General features: G+C 39.2%; 1 protein-coding gene across 1 annotated transcript in view; it reads right to left on the bottom strand.

The window, feature by feature from the left end:
* Window positions 1-19,063, bottom strand: part of LOC104130067 (protein NPAT) — a 23,487-nt gene that overhangs the window by 1,037 nt on the left and 3,387 nt on the right. The window contains exons 3-17 of the mRNA XM_035898504.1: window positions 17,048-17,120; window positions 16,520-16,560; window positions 15,227-15,457; window positions 14,645-14,726; window positions 13,388-13,520; window positions 12,822-12,913; window positions 12,651-12,738; window positions 10,711-10,807; window positions 10,052-10,183; window positions 7,550-9,241; window positions 5,638-5,753; window positions 5,445-5,553; window positions 4,328-4,385; window positions 1,209-2,364; window positions 1-374 (exon numbers count right to left, since the gene is read on the bottom strand). The exon at window positions 1-374 is cut by the window's left edge and continues 1,037 nt beyond it. Of these exons, the coding sequence (XP_035754397.1) occupies window positions 297-374; window positions 1,209-2,364; window positions 4,328-4,385; window positions 5,445-5,553; window positions 5,638-5,753; window positions 7,550-9,241; window positions 10,052-10,183; window positions 10,711-10,807; window positions 12,651-12,738; window positions 12,822-12,913; window positions 13,388-13,520; window positions 14,645-14,726; window positions 15,227-15,457; window positions 16,520-16,560; window positions 17,048-17,120 (4,178 nt within the window). The 3' untranslated portion in view covers window positions 1-296. The remainder of the gene's footprint in view (window positions 375-1,208; window positions 2,365-4,327; window positions 4,386-5,444; window positions 5,554-5,637; window positions 5,754-7,549; window positions 9,242-10,051; window positions 10,184-10,710; window positions 10,808-12,650; window positions 12,739-12,821; window positions 12,914-13,387; window positions 13,521-14,644; window positions 14,727-15,226; window positions 15,458-16,519; window positions 16,561-17,047; window positions 17,121-19,063) is intronic.

Genomic DNA, 19,063 nt, shown 5'->3' on the forward strand with positions numbered 1-19,063 from the left:
ACAACGTGGTGTAACAGGAAACATACAACTTCTCTTACATTACATTTATACAAATTTACAACCTTGCAAATGAAATGGCTCTATAATTACGCAAGTGCTTTTTCAAAAATAAACATACACCAACTCAATATTTACACTTAGCAACCTGCTTCAGAAACAGCATGATTTTGCTATAAAGTGAACCTGCAGTGCACTGAAAGTGCAACTCACCCTTCAGAATTAGCTTCTCTTCCCATGCACAACCTCAGCTTAACACCACCTAGCTTTAGACAGCCACAGTTCAACTTATTTTTTTTTCATTCGTCATAATGCAAAGACAGCAAGAACTTGTCCACGTCCATTCCCGCTGGAAAAGAATTTGGTAGCTTCTTTTTCTGTAGGAGAGGAAAAGAACAGTTGTGTTAAATACTGCGAACCCGGGGACACTGAAGGGTCCGTACGCATTCCTTTCTTCCTCGGCCATCCATCTACCTCACAGACGTCCCTGCACAACGCTCACCCGCAATCAGGCACCGAAATGCGGGCGCACTTCGGCACACCCCTGGGGTACCAGCGGCATGGTTACGGGGCAGAAGGAGCCAAGCCCTCAGCCTCAGCAGCACCCTGCCCCGACGGAAGGCACAGCCTCTCGGCACGGGCGCAGCAGGAGCAAGTGAGCATTCTGCAGTTACGGTACTCGGGGAGCACGCTACCACTGAGCTTGGTGAATGATGAAGCTACACTGTGCCTCCTTTTCGGTTATTTATGCACATCACGTTTTCACGTCTCACGCCTTTGCTGTTCACCATTAAACCCCCAAGTCCAAGGCACGGTGCTGTAGACTATGGAGGCTCGGAATACACAGAATGTGGATTCCTAGTCCTGGCGGTAAACAAGGATGCAAGGCCTAGTTTGAGTTTGGCCTAATTCCACCTAGAAAGTTAGTCTAAAGTTAGAATTTAGAAACTCATTCGTGTTTTAAGAGAAACTATCTTCGTACACATGTGCAAAGTCAGTAGGAGTTACTTTTGTCTACCTGAAGACTACGCTAATTTTAAGAAACTGTTAGTTCAGAGTAGGCTCAAGAGGCAAAGTTAGTAAAACTGACAAATAGAGGATGCTGGGGATTTGGACTAGCACCTCTGAACCGCCCCATCATAAATAATACACATATAGATGTCTAACATATATTTAGAATCCTAAATTAAAAAGTAAATGCCTGTACTTGCCTTTATTTTCTTCTTTTTTGATGGTGTTGGAGAGCTTTGAAGGTCTTTTCTATTTGCAGAACGAGAATTTCTCTCGCCCTCATTCAAGTCCTCCAGTTTCCGTTTCTTTACTGTGCTCCTTAAAGATCTGAACTGCTGCGTATTGTCCTTCAGGGGGGTTGCAGTGCTAGTCCTTGCAATAGCCGCCCGTGACAGGATCATCAGCGTGTGAGCAGCCATGCTGACGCTGTTTTCGCTGCCGGTTTCGCTAGCCGGGCTGCAGGCAGGCAAGTCTGGCGTCGCGGGGGGTACCATTATTCTAGGGGTGGTGCTGTCCTCGTTGAAGCGCCGACAGGTGGGTGTCCGCACACTGTCTGTGGTATCATCCGTATGCCTGTCCCCAACTCCGGATGGCGTACGGGGTACCGGCAATTCTCCATTTTCAACTGTTTTACTAGTCGGGCTATGCCACTGCATGTCTTGCAACATCTCCACACATTGCTTAGTGAACGGACTTGACAGGCAAAGGCCTTGGTTGGAAACTTTAGCTGGTTCTCGCTTTGGCTCCTTTGAAGACAAAGAAACGGACACTGAAGATTTGCCGTTCCCATTCGACAGCGACCCTTGCTTTTTGCTCAGCTCTTGCACCGAAGCAACTGTCTTCTCATTCCACAAGCTCACGCTTTGTTGGCCATTCGAGAGTTTGGCTGTGTCCTGGTTCTTCTGTTTTTCATCAGTATCCCTCCGTAGCTCGTTTTCTTTATTTGCTGTAGTCTTGTGGAAGGGATCCAGCGGAAGCCCTGCCATTGCCACCCTCCGCTCGGGCTGCGGCTCCTTTGCAGATGCACTTCGGTTGCTACCAACTTCTGGCTTACACAGAATTCTAGGCAGCGTTTTATCCTTCTCTCTCTTTGCTACCTGTGCCTTAGCAGAGGATGGTGCAGAGTCAACGGCAAACAGAGGATTTTCGTTTCTTTCTTTCTGGGATAAACTCTTTGTAGCCGGAATCGGGGCGTTTCCTCCTGGAGTGGGTAGGACATTATCAAAGCAAAGCACTCTCCTGTGACTTTCACTTTGTCTTGAATTTGAGCCTGTACTCTCTACTGGTGCAACAGGCAAGTTCTCCTCCCCTTTCCTTCCTAGTTCTGCAGTGATAAGCTTGTCTGAATTTCCAGTCCTGAAAATGAGATGAAAACACTTCAGCCACATACTTGTTCTTACTATGCAAGTTCCCGAAAGCTGGCCGGAAGTCCCCACCTGCCCCTCAAAACAGCTGTGTAAAGCTCACTCTCCATTCTCTGAACATATTTTATCAACACATAAAGACCACGAGTAAGGGATGACAATGGCAGAAAGGTCAGAGAAGGCCAAAAAGGATGATAAAAAGGTATGAAACAGAGTCTGTACCAAGAACCATTAGGCAGGCTGGGGCTCTTCAGCCTGGAGAGAGAGATGACTGAGGGGAAATGCAATGGAGCTCTGGGAAAAAAGCCAACAAAAAGGAAACTCCTTGCTGTACCTTCCAGCGAAAGAACTAGGGGCATCAAGTAAAACTAGCATCAGGTTCAAAACAAAACAAGGAGGTTTGGACACTGCATGTAATTAAGCCTGGGAACTTTTTTAACCTGAGATATTTGTGGGTGCTCGTAGTTTACTTGAGTTCAAAAAGAAACCGAGCACAGTCTTGACAGGATAGTCCATGCCAGAACACTAGCTGTGGTGCTGAAGTCGTTGGAGCTGAAACTGCTAAAGAGGCTGCCAGAACATTCTGGGCCATCTCATCACCCACACGTCTTGTGCTCCGCCCTCTGCATTTGCTGTAGGTGACGGGGTACAGAGCAAGACAAAAAAGTTTTCGGTGGACATCTGGACAAGAACATACAAACTCCCTAGGGCTTGGCCTCCACCCGACAACCGGCCACACTGGTGTGAAAAAGCCACCGCTGCACTGTAGCGATGTCAAAAGACACATGCTTCTGCTCTCTCAGCTCCCGCCTCTGTCAGGTCTGTGCCCTCTTCCTGGCTTAGGCTGCATTTCCAAGAGAAGCTTCTGCATATTCATCTATGCTAGTAAGGCTCTCCCCGTGCAGATAAGCCTTTCTGGTTTGTAAGAGGAAAAGTCAAATTAATTTCAGTACCTTTGGATGGTAAAGAAGGTAAGGGTGGTAGCAGTTTGTTTTATTTCTGTGAAAATTGAGATGAGACAGAGGGTAGAGAGTAGAAGCGAGAAATTGCATCTCTTTACAGGGAACATTTTGCTCTCTTTGCTATGCAAAACATGTCTAGAGATAATTAAAATTAACAGAAAGCAGAATTATCAATGTGATATTATTCAAAATCTTGCTCTTGTGGCTTTTTAAAAATCACTAATTTTTGCATCCATGTATACTGTATATTTTAAGTTTTATTTTTACAATAAAGGAACGTTCCACCTTTAATATTTAAACTGTACTTCTGATCTCCTCCTACACTCTTACTCATTCCAACACCCTTTTGTTTCTTAAGTCCATTAACGATAAGGAGAGTTACTACTGAAGCCTTGCTTTCTTCTCTCCCCCTTGCCCAAAGGAGAACTAGCACCTATCCCTATAATTAGCGATTAAGTTACAGCCATCAATACAAAGTCAGCAAGCTGTTTTCCTTGCATCTTTCCTTTGACTTTTCACTTTATAAATGACCAAGCAGCGTTCTAATCTGCACAGCTGAAACACAGATGTAGAACCCAATCTAACAAGCTCTGCTGGATTTGGGCCAGAGTGGTAAAGGCAGTGAGGCTATACTACAAAACCATGGGTACCACTCATCTGAAAAGTCATTAGTCTTTAAAATCTCCCAGTAAATGTAACAGGCAATTTCTCCTAGCTTGGACAAACAATTTTTATTTGACCGTTGAGACAGGAGAAAATAAACACAAAGCCACACACGATTAACATAGGAATAGTAACAGCAAAATTCTAGCACAGGCTGCAGCCGTACTAGCACACATTGGTGTCAATGCTCCTGGCAGACAGACAGGAGGAAATAAAGGGGGTATTGCTTATGCCACTGTTAAAAGCTGCTGCTCTCCTCTCCACCCATGCTGTACGAAGAAATTCATGGCAGGAAAAAGAAAGCAAGTTTGAATACGTAGCACGACTGACCTTTGTGTTCGAGAATTTGTATGGTTCAAAGGCTCAGCTGCACTTGGTACCAGTTTTCCTGGAACAACAGATGAAGTATTAATAAACTACAATATTCCAAACAAATGATCTCACCGTTAGTACAACGACATTTCACCTGACAGAGAATCAATAAAAAAAACCCCAGAAACAAAACTCTGCAATTTTTTCGTAATTTTAAAGTTTACAGGTTAATAGATTAGCAAAGGTCGCCAACTAAGTATAAACAAGAACCTTGCTGTCTACACTTAGGTAATACGTAGACCTGGCAAGACAAAACCAACCATGCTGGGCTCGCAAATGCGCAGCAGGGATTTCCAAGGAGAAGGGAAATATCAACAGGGAACTCTCAGTTATCCGTCAGCAAACCAGAATGCAGACTAACTATACAGTCCTAGCTTTTTTCTTCATTTGCAACTTCATTCTATTTTCATGTGTAAGCCCACTTGTTTTAAATAAGGTAAATAGCCTAAAGCACAAGTTCTCCTCACAACTCAATTTATTTTCTATTTTCAATTATTTTTCTTTACCCCCTCCCAACACTGAGAAACAAACGTCACTCCAGTCTTAATTTACTATTTAAAGAAGCAAGGTCTCAATGAAATGATTACACAGAAGCGTATACCTGAAACGGCAAAGAGAAAACAAACAGCAGAGTGCATTTCTTTTTTTATAAATACGCAACACTTCTATTAAATATGTTCCTTAATAAATGTTTAGAATTGCTGACTCTTCTAATAACTTTCTGGTTACCATGTGGCTTGGTTTCAATGGCAGCAGTAAACTGTACTTACAACCAATGAGATGAAAAATAATCACAAATATAAAGAAAAGTTAACTTTCAAAACTGCGTTAGAACCTTGAAACATTAAATTCTGGAAATTTCGATCCCAAATCTGGAATTATTTTATAAGCTGGGAGTTCTTTGTAAACTGAGCAAATACAGTTCCTAACTGCAGGTGCAGGCCTCTCTCAAAGCCACCCCAGCGGTGACCTGTCAGAGGAGCACTGGTATTTGTAAAACTTTATTACTCAGAACTGATGTGTCTTTAGAACCCTCACTTTTCTTCTGCCCTTCTCAAGAATGCAGGGTGGGTACCTGTATTAGGCTTGTTTCTCGCTCCAGGAATCTTTTGTGATTTGGGAGGGATGGGAAGTTTTGGGACACTCCTGTTGCACGCTGGATTAGCGACAGGCATATGTAGAACCTTGGAAGAATCAAAATATTCCATTACAGTTTCCCAAAATCACTTCAGCTTTAGTGCCAAAAAGCTTTATTTGTGATGTGCTACCTGGCGGGCAGGTGCTGAGAATGTATTTCCATTTTGTCCTACTACTGAGAGAGGTATCATTCCCACCATTCCTTGTAAAACAGGTTGCACTGGAGATGCAATTATAATGGCAGAACCTAAAGAAATATAAAAGTGTTAAAATTGTACAGAAACTAAAAATACTTCAGTGAAAAGAAAAGCTTCAGGACAGGATTCCTTAAAATGCATGGTCAAACCTCTGGCAAGAAAAGCTCTGGCTTTTCAGAAAAACTTCAGTCCTTACCATATATCACTACTAGAAAACAGGGTACGTACCAGTATTATTTTTAGCTTGTATCAAACTCTTTAGTTAAAGTCTGTTTTCCTTTTTAAGAAATGGTTCAAAATTAAGCTTGAAGTATGGCAAATGTATGTTAAGGCTTGAACTTTGAATAAAAGCAATTTATAAACCCCAGTAAAAGGAACATCAAATAGCTCATTTTGCTGCTTAGTAAATCTAAACTATTATTTGCATCCTATTCTCTACAATTAGCATACTCAAAAGTCATTAGCAGAATTATTTTTTTTTCTTCCAGTGCACCTGTAACACCTTCCCCTTACAAGCACACAATAAACCGGGAAAGGGTAGCTTTGTCTGTAACTAGGGATCTAACGTATATTCCTGGCTGGTAGGAGGTGTTAAACGTAGTACACGAAGATTCTAGTTAATTAGTGGGTTTGAGATTAATTATTTAAAAAAAAAATAAAGCACAATAAGATTAATTTTCAATATTTAAGCCAAAGTTTCCTATTTTAACTATTTGTATATTCCCGGCTGGTAGGAGGTGTTAAACGTAGTACACAAAGATTCTAGTTAATTAGTGAGTTTGAGATTAATTATTTAAAAAAAAATAAAGCACAATAAGATTAATTTTGAATATTTAAGCCAAAGTTTCCTATTTTAACTATTTAAATCATTGTTCAAACAGTTGTTTTAAAGCAGTTATTCTAACAGGTTTTAAGAGTGTCCAGCTGCCAGACACACAGGAATTATAAAATAGGGAATCTATTATAGCACATTAGTTGGAAAGTGGAAGATAAATTTATTCCACACAGTTCTTCAGTTACATGAGCACTACCAGGAAAAATATCAAATGCAGAAGAATGGGCAAACTTCTATTTCTCTATGAAAAAAAAAAAAAGGACAGTAACAGTTGCATAAAGAAATCCTCACGACAGAAAAGGCCAGCACTCTCCAATCTTGCACTGGCCTCTGGCCACAATAAAACAACCCCAAGGATAACTGCAATGAATTTTTAGTTCTAGAAAAAAAATCTGAATGTGTTGCTTACAGCTGGTTTATAGTTAGGTTTAACATTTTAAAAAGCACTTGCTTTTTTTATTGCTGTAGTAGCTTGAACCAGAAATTGTTATACTTTTATATTTGTCTGAATGTACTTCTAGCGTAGAATGGGTTTTTGGAAAATGAACAAAACAAAACAAAGAAGTAATTTTGGAAGGACTATCTACATCTAGCCAGTTATCTAAGCTAAATATGGCTACCTATAGCACACAGCATTCTGTTTATAGCAGGAATCTTATTAAAACAAAAACAAAAGAACTGCTTTATTTAGCTAAAACAATGGAATCTTTTCTAGTGTAAGCCAAAATATGCTTCCTAAATGTAGTGCTGCTAAAATTATATAATACAAGCTTCTGAAATATGAGGCTATTTTTTTCAAAGCAGCCTGGTCAATGACTCTTCATAATTTTTATTTTGTTTTTAGTAGCAACTGATATGCTCAAAAAACCCATAAAACTCCTGGCTAGTTTCAAGGGGCAGACAGAGCACTGTTTAAAAATTCAGTTTACTTTTGATGCACTTAGTTACAAGAAAGGATAAAAATGCTATATAAACCACACATTTTCAGTCTTTTTCTAATAATGAGATTACCTTGTGGGAAATTTGGGGAGACAGTCTGGTTTGCTGCAAATGTACTGCTGGATCTAGGAGGAGTCCGTAACTGTTGTACAGCTGGAGCCTGGGCAGCCAGTGGCATAGAATTGCCAGGCAACACAACCACATTTGATGGTGTTACAGCTGTGCCCAAGGTAGCTGGATCAGCCACACAGGTGGCTATATAAAGGTTGTTTGAATTCCCAAAAGCTGTGCTCGTTGCTGGCATCAACTGTATAAATCCCCCTTCCTTGGAAAGGTTAGTTGTACCTGCAACTGAAAAAACAGTGCAGTCTTCATTCTGAGTGTTAACTGAGGTGACCACAGGATCCTTAGGTCTAAGCACAAGAAGATTCTGCTCTGCCAAAGCTGAATCCACATTTTTTTCTGTGTCTTCTGAAGACAGACATTTGGACAGGCCTGCAGTTTTGGTTGGGGATTTGGCTGGAGAAGACAGTATTATAGTTGGCAAATTTTCTCCTGTGATGCTGGAAACAGCATTATTTAACTCCGTGTCTGATGAAATAAATGGATCATCGCTGATGATGATCTTGAGGGACATTATATTAGAAGGATCAACATCCATTGGTTGACTACTAGAAGATACACCGCTTATACTTTTGGCCTCAGTACCCGACTCGTCTGTTGAGGATGCAGTTTCTGGGAGAGGAGAGTGGCATATTTCAGATGTAGTAAGATTATTTTCAGTGGATACTACAGAAATTTCTGTACATGCATCATCAGCAGAAGAGAAATACATATTATCAGCATCTACTTTTGTAGAAGATGAAGGTTCTTGCATTTCCCCTTGTGTTCCCTCTGAGCTTGACAGTCCTGAAGGGAGGTTAAAATCTTTCTTACAAGGCTTATCAAGTGTATGCTGATCATTTGAGTACGGTTTGTTAGAAGTATCAACAACTTCAAGCTGCAACTCTGTTTTGTCAAGATCTGAAATCTTCGCTGCAGATCTTGCAGCACAGTCTGACTGTGTACTCTGCTCCTGATGGTTAGAGTGGTGGCTAGAGTTCTGTAAAATACCAGGTAAGGCAGCTGTATCAGTTGTTACAGCCTGTTCTTTTCCTGCATCTGCTGATGGGCTAGGAATTGATGAATTGTTTTTTCTCAGCAGTACGCTGTGGCCAGGGCTCCCATCAGAAAGGCTTTTAGTAAGTGTTTTTTCAGATAATGATGTATCTGGTGATAACTGACATTTACTTCCAGAATGTGTTTTGTTTTCACTGGCTGCAGTGCCTTCTGCCAGTGAAATCTGAGAAATCTGCTGACTATCAGAATGAACATATTCTAAATTAGGACTACTTTGGGCACTATGACTTGGTGGGCCTTTTTCAATTTCCACAGCTCTTTCACTTTCAGATACTAGTGCAGACAACTCTTTTTTATCATAAGAATCTCCACAGTGTTCATTACATTCGCTATCAGAAGTCTGTCTCTTGTTGGGTTCAGTCAAACCCGGCACAGAGTCAAAAGCGATTTCAAGCTCTCCAATATGTTCAGGGGTAATGGTTTTAAGTACTTCAGTCTGCTTCCTTGGTCTACAATTTCCAGGCAACTGTTCGTTGGTTGTATTCTTCTTAGCCATATCATCATCATTAATGCTGGTCTTCAAGGCACATGACGCTTCTCCTAACTGAAAGCCTTTACAGGATAGTGATTCTCTAGAGTTATCACCTGTAAAACAGAATAAGTAAGTTCCATAGTAATTAGAACAGATGATCCTTTCACGGTGTTTTAGAAGCAACTTACCAGTTCAATGGAAAACTCTTTCACATGAAACTAAGTGGCAATAATGCTACTCATTCTTACTTTCAAGCTGAGTGGGACGTCTATGAAATGTATGGTTAGATTACATAGATTAGGCAATCTGGCAAATCAGTTTGTATGCAAATAATAAGTATACACATAATAAGCAAACAGCTCAAGTCACTAAATCAGATATTCAGAAGCACAAAAACCATCTCAGGATAAAGACCTCTCAGTGCTGTTACTTATATACTTTCTCTAAATATCTGCTACTGACTGACTATTGTTAAGAATAGTTGAGAATGGACTAGACAGACTAAACATACCTTTTGTTCAGAGTAAGACTCTTTTTGTGTATTAATTAACGAATACATTACAGAACAGAGAGAAAAGACTAGTATGGTTAGATGTGAAGTATTATATTTACGTGTTCCACAGTGAAAATTGCAACATATCTCTGTTTTGAATGAGAAAACAGTTTTGCGGATATTCTGACTTCATTTAGGAGCTTATCAAGTACAACTTATAAGTACAGTGACTGACTACTGTTCAATTTAATAGACTGAAACGTTCTAACAGACTACGTGTATCCTTATATTCACGCAATGTAAATGTCAAACTGGGTATTGTCACTGAAAACAGAAAGATTTTGGAACATACAAATTGTCTGAAAATACTTTCACAGTGAAAAGTGAACAGACTTGAAGAGACCTTGGAGAAAAAAAAAATCCAACCTACATCTACTAGTTTCTTCTGTTCCTAAAGAACTTTCAAGTGTTTCCAGGTTATCCTCATCCACCAGGATTGCATTTTCTACTCCACTCTGACCAGAAATGCCAGCAGGTAAGTTCTTGTTTACCTTGCTCTTTCCTATTTTCAAAATAAAGCACAAAGACTGATTAAATATATCATTTTACACACAAATGTGATTATTACATTTTACATTAGGCATGGAGATTTCAAATTCAAGAAATGCCATCCTAAACTCAAAGAACTACTTTTCTACATTCATTATAAATCCAGAAATAGCATAAAAAATCCTTTTATTTTGTGAGGATATCTCTGATCAGACAAATAGAAAAAATTTACAACAGACTAGAAAAACAAGTCTGAATTATAAACCTTTAGACCAGAAGAGTCTAAAACAACAGCAATAAAATGATCATTGAGCCAGCATAAAACCAGAATTTCAGCCACAAGAAAATGCTGTACTTCATAGTCATGTATAAATCTATGTAAAATCTAATTCTGAATGGAGGGACACAGACGCCACACAGTCCATTTCTCTTGCAAAAGAGGCCAACTGAATTACCTTTGCTTCTTCAAGCAATATTTAGGAACACTCATCATTCATGATGCTTTATAGTAACGGTACAATTGAGAATAATGCACCCTACCATAATCAAACAAGTCAAAGAGTGCCTGAAAAGCTGGATCTGATTCTGTCTGTTCTAGAATGTCCTGTATAGCCTCTTCTGACATATGAATTTCACCCTGAGAAAAGACAAGACATACAGAACTGTTAGACAGTTACTTTAATAACTTAAAGACAAGAATTGTTTTCAGATTGTTTTTAGTTCTATTACTTCTGCTCAGCACAGAAACATAAAGACTAATGCTGGAAACATTTCTGCCACAAATTTCATTTCTGTTAAAAAATACGAGTGATTGAAGTTTAAGAAACAGAGTCCCCTAAAACCCAAACATCTTTGTCAGACATTACACCCTGCACATGCATATTGGAGTATTCGCCACGTAACAACCAGCGTTGTTTAAGAAGGACTAAATCTCGGGCTACACTGGAAGCTTATGCAGTGAATGCCATGAGCCTGCACTAGCCAACCACTGGTAAAAAAATCCCCCAATTACCCCTAATTTCTTGGTTTTACATATATCTAGAAGACAATGCTAAGCAAAGGGAAGTATTACTTCATTTACCCATTACATGTTCTATAATATAACTTCCAACTACTGTTCCGTGGAAGGCGGGTGGAAAACACAGCTACACAGAACACTGCTCTAAGGTTCCTCTTTCAGGCAGACTTGTTTGGGGGCAGCCCAGGAAGAAAATGAGCGGGGCACTCAGTCCATATTCGAGTATTTAAATACAAAGTTTCTCCTGACTTCTTGGAGATCCTCTAAGCACTCTACAACTTTTGATATGGGGGTTGTAAGGGTGGATATCCCATGTGCTATGCTTGATTATTTTGTCTCGGCTACCCTAACTAAACCAAAAAGCTGCTTTGATTTTGTTCTGTTCAGCAAACTGGAATACAGCTTTTCAGCTCCATATTTTGACAAAAAATTGACCTAAAAATCACCAAGTGACAGAAGAATAGCTTTTAAAAAGTAGAAACCTCTCCTTCGTGAACAGGCAACTGTCTCTACACTCCTGCCCTTTTCATGAGGGCTGTGAAGATTATAATTCCCTCATTAAAAGCCCGTTATAACTCTGTGATCGACAGCTCAAGGGTTGTAGGAGAATGAAGGGAGAACACTAGAAGTTTAGTTTGTAGAAGCAGAACGTACATTTCCTCCAAAAGCAAGAAAATATTAAATTTGAAGAGAAAGCATCCTTACTTAAGCTCCAAAGACAACTTCTCTTGCTATACTAGACAACCCAAGTTTATCTTGCAGAAAATCAGATGAGATTGAACATGTTTGGAGACCACAAGACATTGTAAATTCCTTTCTCTTTTACAAAGATATTGATCAGATCCTCAGTTAGAAGCTGGTACCCAATTACTGGTACCAAAGATCCTGAACATGTTTGGAGACCACAAGATATTGTAAATTCCTTTTTCTTTTACAAAGATATTCATCAGATCCTCAGTCAGAAGCTGGTACCCAATTACTGGTACCAAAGATCCAGTGACAAACAGGCAGCTGGTGATGGTGGGCCAGTGTACTTGGATGTCAGACTGCAGGTAATGTTAACAGCTAACCACTGCCAGAAGTGGTTCTACTCCCTTGGATTTTCACCCTGCTGCATGCTTATGCTGCCTTGTACAGGCACAGGGAATGAATTCAGAGTGCTAAACTGGCTCAGAATTAACCCCTTACTAGTATCCTGTCAGTTCAGCTCCTCGAACCTGCCTACCACTGTACAACAAGAGAAGAATTAATGCCTAGGCAAGGGAAGTTGCAGAACTAGAAGCTAGCCATTAGATAGGCTTAGCTGTATTGTAAAACAAACAAACGAATAAAAAAAATAAAAAGAAAGAAGAGAGCAATCTCAGGTATCAGACAGTAGACAGAGGTTCAACGTAGTTCCCATAATTGATCATTTGCATGTGACTGGTCTTCAAAAACTGTAAACAGGGCAATCTACACCTACCTGAAGTCCAAGGATTTCATCAATTGAAGTCTCCTGTTCTGTGGGACCACTGTCTGTCTGTTTAGGGGCCTGAGCGATATTGCCATCACTGGAACACATTAGTCATTAGTTCAGAACTCAAAAATAAATCAAATAAGAATACATACGAAGTTTAGAATTTCCTTTTATTACCTGCCCAAGATTTTGTTAATGTTCTCAGCAAGCTTCTCCTGAAGAGATTTGTTGCTCAAGATTTTTTCTCTGGCATTTTCAATAACAAGTTGCTAGAAAACACAGTTTTAAAGTGGTCAGGTTTCTATTTTTATCATTACTAGAAAAGGAACATGAATTTCTAACTTACTGGTAAAAAAAATCAATTCAACACAGAGAACGCTCTTTATAACAGACAGACAGCCAATCTGTGACTGCATGACATTGCTATGAAAATCATCCCAAAACATTCCTGTACTTCTACTCTCCTGAAGTACAGCAAGGCTTCCTTGTTTCCATTCTCTAAAAAATTACTGTATTCTGACAGCTTACATCTCAGCAAAGCCAATAAATCAAGGAAAAAAACCTCTCTACGTAGCCATGCCACCCTCACTAGTTTAGTACACAGAAGAGCTAGTTCAAATACAAACCAATAAATTTATCTTCTAAAGTTAATTTCTATAATACCCAAGGTAAACAACAGAAGACAAGTTCTTAGTCTGAATTTGTTTCTTAATTGTAAATACCTTCCAGAAGTATATACTCACTGGGAAGTTACCATCTATGAACTCTTCAAGTGGCTCACTTTCTTTTTCTATTATTACTTCATCAGGGTCTTGAGAACTTCTAGTTGCTGAAAGAGGTCCAGGTGTTGCAATGCTTTTCCTCTTCTGAGATTCACTGAAACATTCCAGGAAATTTATGATGTATTTTTTGAGAACACAGCAAACAATAGACCTAATGGTCAGTAAATCAAGTTCCTTCTTAGGAAACAAAAGATTTTAATCAATACTGGAAATACAATAAAATCTGATACCTGTTTCATTATGTCCTATGCATACTTTGTGTCAGACTTCACAGAAGTTACAAATATACAGACTTTGGTAAACAGCACAATGGCAAACTGAATTCCACGCCCGCTATTCAGTATTTTTCCCCCTCCAGTATACATTACTTTAACTGGTGGCACAGGTTCTAATTAACCGCCACTCAAGAAAAAGATTTGGGCATCACCACTGAAAAGACAGATCTCTCAAGGAGCAGCTGTTGTCAAAGAAGCAAACAAATGTTAGGTTGTGTAAGAATTTAGATGATGAATAGGAAATGTAAAGTTTTCCTATGAAATCACGGTGTAAGCTCTTCTGAAACCATCAATCAGCAGTGGCACTAAAATCACTTAGACAAAAAAACCATGCAGGAATAGAAAGAACTTGGAAAAGGTATAAATGAGTAAAGATCTGGGAAAATGATAAGCAAAACCACCGACTGTGACTTAGTCACAGGGATAAAGTCAACAAATGGAACACAAACAGACCAGTCAACTCGTTAAAAACAAAAGGACATTGGGAATCAAAGAATAAAAAATGCAAAACTAGCATAAGAACAGTTTTTCACACCACTTTTAGCGTGAAAATTTTTACAAAATTGACTGAAGCCAATAGTTTTTCTAAGTTAAAAACAAACAAAATGCACTTTTATATCAATATTGAGAATTTTCATAATTGATAAGGACATTTTTGAAGGAATACTGAATCTCAGGCTCCAAGATTATTTGCCTATGTCTAATACAGGAATAATGTGAAGACCGGCTATATGCAATAAGGAAACACAAGCAGCCTCCTATCAGGCTAATGTTAAGTTCTTTGACTTTCCTTTCCTTTGTGAAATATCACACATGGGCCACTCTCAGTGGATCTTAAATGTGAACTACTCCATCATCTAAGAAAATTGAGACTAGAAGTTAGAACACTGCATAATCTCTAAACAATCTTAAAAAATCAAAACAAAACACACCCCATGTTTACCTTTTTCGTCTTCCTGGAGAAAGCAAGTTTGAATGAAGCTTTCGTTCTTGTGATGCTGGAACTTGAATGTGTATGAAATCTCCTGCTTTATAAAGGAAAAAAAAATTATCACGATGCCAGTACCTTTTCCAGTGACACTGTTAAAGCACTACAGAAATCTAAACATTACTTATTATGTTCCAATCAATTCCTAGGAATTCATACAAAATAATTTGGTATTATCATGAAAATGAGAACGACTCATTTTAAATATATCCTGAGAAAAACATCCACTTGATGTGGATCGTCCCTATCTGCTAAAACAAGTGTTTTGGATGAGGGTGAGAACACAGGATAGAATAATGACAAATTAATGCACTTATGGTCTCTGAACTCAGATTAGCAAGTATGCAAGAGCCATTTCTCTTTTGGGCTCTCCTTTTATTTTAATTACCTGAACCAGTTCGGAGAGCTAGGGGAACAAAGCATGAATTTTCTGAAACTTTTTTGGTGGAAGATGATTAGCCCTGATTTTAGAAAACGTCCATCCATATCCACAGATTCTTCACAGAAAAAAAAGGTTTAAAAAAGTGTGCAACTTACCACTGGTCTTGTTTTCTTGGGTTTGTGACTGGTGCACAAACAACGTATTCAGTCTTGCCTGCGACATGCTTTGACTTATTGTTGGTCTGTGAATAACTTGAGGAGATACAATAGAAGAAGAATTGTGCGGCCCTGACTGATGGGCTACTGACAACAATCCTGGGTTTGCAGGAGCTGATTGCTGAAGCATTCTCTGTCTTTTCATTTCTACAATTCCACTTCTTGTACGTGCTGCAGATAACAAAAGACAAGATGAAAAATTATGATAAAAGAATTTAAAAGGTTGCTGATTTTCCAAGACCTAATTAAGGATGCTCCACTGCAACTTTTTTGTGCTTCAACAAGTAATTTGTGAAACTCAAAAAGTAAGTAACATCCACCTTTGTCTCCTGTTACAGGTTTCAGCCAAAATAATTCAAGAAGTATAGCCAACTTACATAGACATCGTAACCATGCTTGTATCACTGCTTAAATATTTACAGTAATAAATCATACTAAAATGGTATTTCATTACATACCACTCATATAATTGACTTTAACTGAAATAGCTAAACCAATGTAAGTTTGCATTTATTTATCAGACTAAATCTGACAAATTTAAACAACAGAACACCACCTGATCCAGTGAATCTCAGATCCAAGAACAATCACTACCTGTATTTCACATTCTCTTTTCTCACACAGGTTACTTAGTAGAAGTACTACAGAGAGAAAAATCTATTCTTAAGTAAAATAACTTTCCTTTCTTGAGAGCTCATTTGGCAGTTTTTGTAATGAAAGAAACACTTCTAGATAGAACAAGTATCTTTTCATATTTTGCTTAGATATATGTTTGTATGCATAAACAAATAATTGTTTCAAGACTGCAGTACATTGTTATATTCCCCTTCTACAGAAATGAGACTGCAACGTAATTAGACTGGTTATGTGTTCAGTTCCTCTATGAACCACAAATTAAGCCAACAGCTTCAGGACTGAAGCAGCAGTTTTTAAACCTTTTAACCGTGTAAACTTCTAAAAAGTTTTCAGCAGAGAGGAAAATGCTGTATAAAGAATATAAGCCCCTTGCAAAAAGCTCAGCTTTTCTCACATTCCCTTCTTGGTCATTACAGTAACACACGGTCTGCACTGAAGACAACAGACATGCTGAAAACAACACTGTGGAAGAGATCTTACAACATTTTAAAAGCAAGGATGCGTTATTGATTGCTGCAGCATTCCCCCATTTTTTGCCAAAACAGATAATTTGAACATAAAGCTTATCGATCCCCTGGAATCAGCTCAGTTACTTACTCCTTTGATTAGCAGAAAATCCTGTGGAATTCTGCATGCTCCTGAAAAATAAAGCAGGTGACATAAATAAAAGGAGCACAATGGAAACACTCAGCTACACAGTGCGATGGTATCTATCATATGGTTAATGTCAGTCTGGTCCCAACCACATGTTACTTCAGAAAGCTTCAATCTACTGACTGTTATTTTTATTCTTTCAAACAATGGTCACAGATCCTTCAGATGAAGCTTACTGTTGTATTTTTGATCAAGTAACCACAACAGTATCGGATTCTAAATGAGTCACAGTATATTGTTTTATTACAGGAAGGCCACATACTCGCACTAATGCCCTCCTTATCTGGTAGCTCTGCCTTAAAATATTGAAATGCTACTCAACTATCAGCTCTCACATACCTATCTTTTCCACCATCTCTCAGAGGCAATAGAGTGCAAAACCATTCTCATAAAATGATAAGGGGAGTTGCTCAACATAGGGACTCACTCTTGGAGTGTCATTTTACTTTGCTGATTTCAAAACTGTATTACCTGATCTGAGAAAGCGTATAGTCTAATTTTTTCCACAGAGATGACATCATTGCTGGAACTTCATTTGTTGTTTCTAAAATAAACCACAAAAAAGCCATTTTAGACACCTAAACCAGGTATTTGTTGAGAAAAAGTAAAATCACAGGCAAAATAATTATTATGGGGTATTTCAGACATCATCTAACTTTAGGTGTCCAGTCGCCTTCTTAACATTCTGTTAATTAGAGAGCCCTAACTCCTAATTTAAGAACTTTGACTGATATGAACACACACTCATCATGGGCACAGTTCTCAGTTTTAGAAGCCTAAATGAAACTGAGGCAAAGACATTAATGCTGATAATTCTCAATGGAATCCGCACATGGTGTTGACTCCTGGGCAAACACATGCTAACCTAATCTAACTCATGTCTGGAAATGGTATTCATATTCCCAAGTCACTTGTGCGCTTTTGAAATTCGTAACCTGGCAGACAGGCCTTTAAAATTACTGGTTTATTTTAAGATGTCACCCGAAAAACACTTGGGTTTTTTGAAGCACAAAACATTAAAATATAAATGTTTGAAAAACACTTGGGTTTTTTGAAGCTAGGTAAAAACACTTGGTATTTTTGAAGCACAAAACATTAAAATATAAATGTATAAAAATTATAAAAATGTAAAATTACTACTGAAGTATTAATACAAAATTACATTAAAACCAAGAAGTATAAAATTACTGGAACAACACCCTATGCTCCCTGTCTCAGACTCAACAGGCAGGCATGCCTTATATGCAACGGAGGACTCTCTCCATCCTTCTGAACAGGGAAATTTAGGAGACAAGGGGGAATGGCAGCAAGCTCCTGCCCAGCATAGCAGGTGTGTCTCCCCTGTGACAAACTCAATCTCCCAGGTTCCCTTGCATAATAGATATGAAGCTCCGCAAGTGGAACCAAACCTTAATGAGGATGATGGTTCGCACAGCTTAGAAACATTCCCAAGGTTAAGACAGCCTAAGGCCTGCATCAAAATGGCTTCCATAAAGAAGAAAAGATGGATCACTGTCACAGGGGACTCCCTTCTGAAGGGAACAGAAGGCCCAATATGCAGGCCGGACCCATTTCATAGAGAAGTCTGTTGCCTACCTGGGGCCCAGGTTAAAGATGTAGAAAAAAACCATCCAACTCTGGCAAGGCCCATGGATTATTATACATTATTGATTTTCCAAGTAGGCAGTGAGGAAATCTCAACAAGAAGTCTGAGGGCAATTAAGGACTTCAGGGCCTCGGGACAAATGGTGAAGGGATCAGGTGCACAAGTAGTGTTCTCAATCATTCCTATTACAGGGAGTGATGAAGGAAGGAACAGAAGAGCCAGGAAATAAATACCTGGCTCCAAGCCTGGTGTGAGGAGCAGAATTTTGGGAGTTTTGACCATGAGTTGTCCTACACAGCACCAGGCCTGCAGGCAAATGATGGGGTACACCTGTCTCCAAGGGGCAAAAGGATGCTTGCCAGGAAGTTAGCAGGGCTCACTGAAAGAGCTTTAAACTAAATTTGAAGGGGGAGATTAATTAATTCAGGCTTGCTAGAAATCAGCCTGGGCATGGCACACCAATGTGTGAGGGACAGTGTGCTAGCGAGGTCCTTTGGTCTATCACCTCAGAGGAAGTGGTGAATAGTAATCCAGGTGACAGAAAAGATGCAAAGGTTACTGATGGGTTAGTAACAACTGCGATTAGTCACTTAAGAATTCTCCCCTCAGAAGAGTGGTGGGATCAAAAGCCCAACTGAAGTGCATCTATATTGATGATAACAGCATGGGCAACAAACAGAAGGAGCTGGAAGCCATCATGCAGCAGGAAAAATATGATATAGTTGCCATCACAGAAACGAGATGGGACATCTCACGTAACTGGAGTACTGCCATGGATGGCTATAAACTCTTCAGGTGGCATAGGCAAGGAAGGAGAGGCAGTGGGATAGCCCTGTATGATAGAGAGTGTTTTGATTGCCTTGAGCTCAATGATGGTGATG

The sequence above is a fragment of the Egretta garzetta genome, unplaced genomic scaffold (assembly GCF_000687185.1).
Source record: "Egretta garzetta isolate BGI_Z169 unplaced genomic scaffold, ASM68718v1 scaffold217, whole genome shotgun sequence".
NCBI lineage: Eukaryota > Metazoa > Chordata > Aves > Pelecaniformes > Ardeidae > Egretta > Egretta garzetta.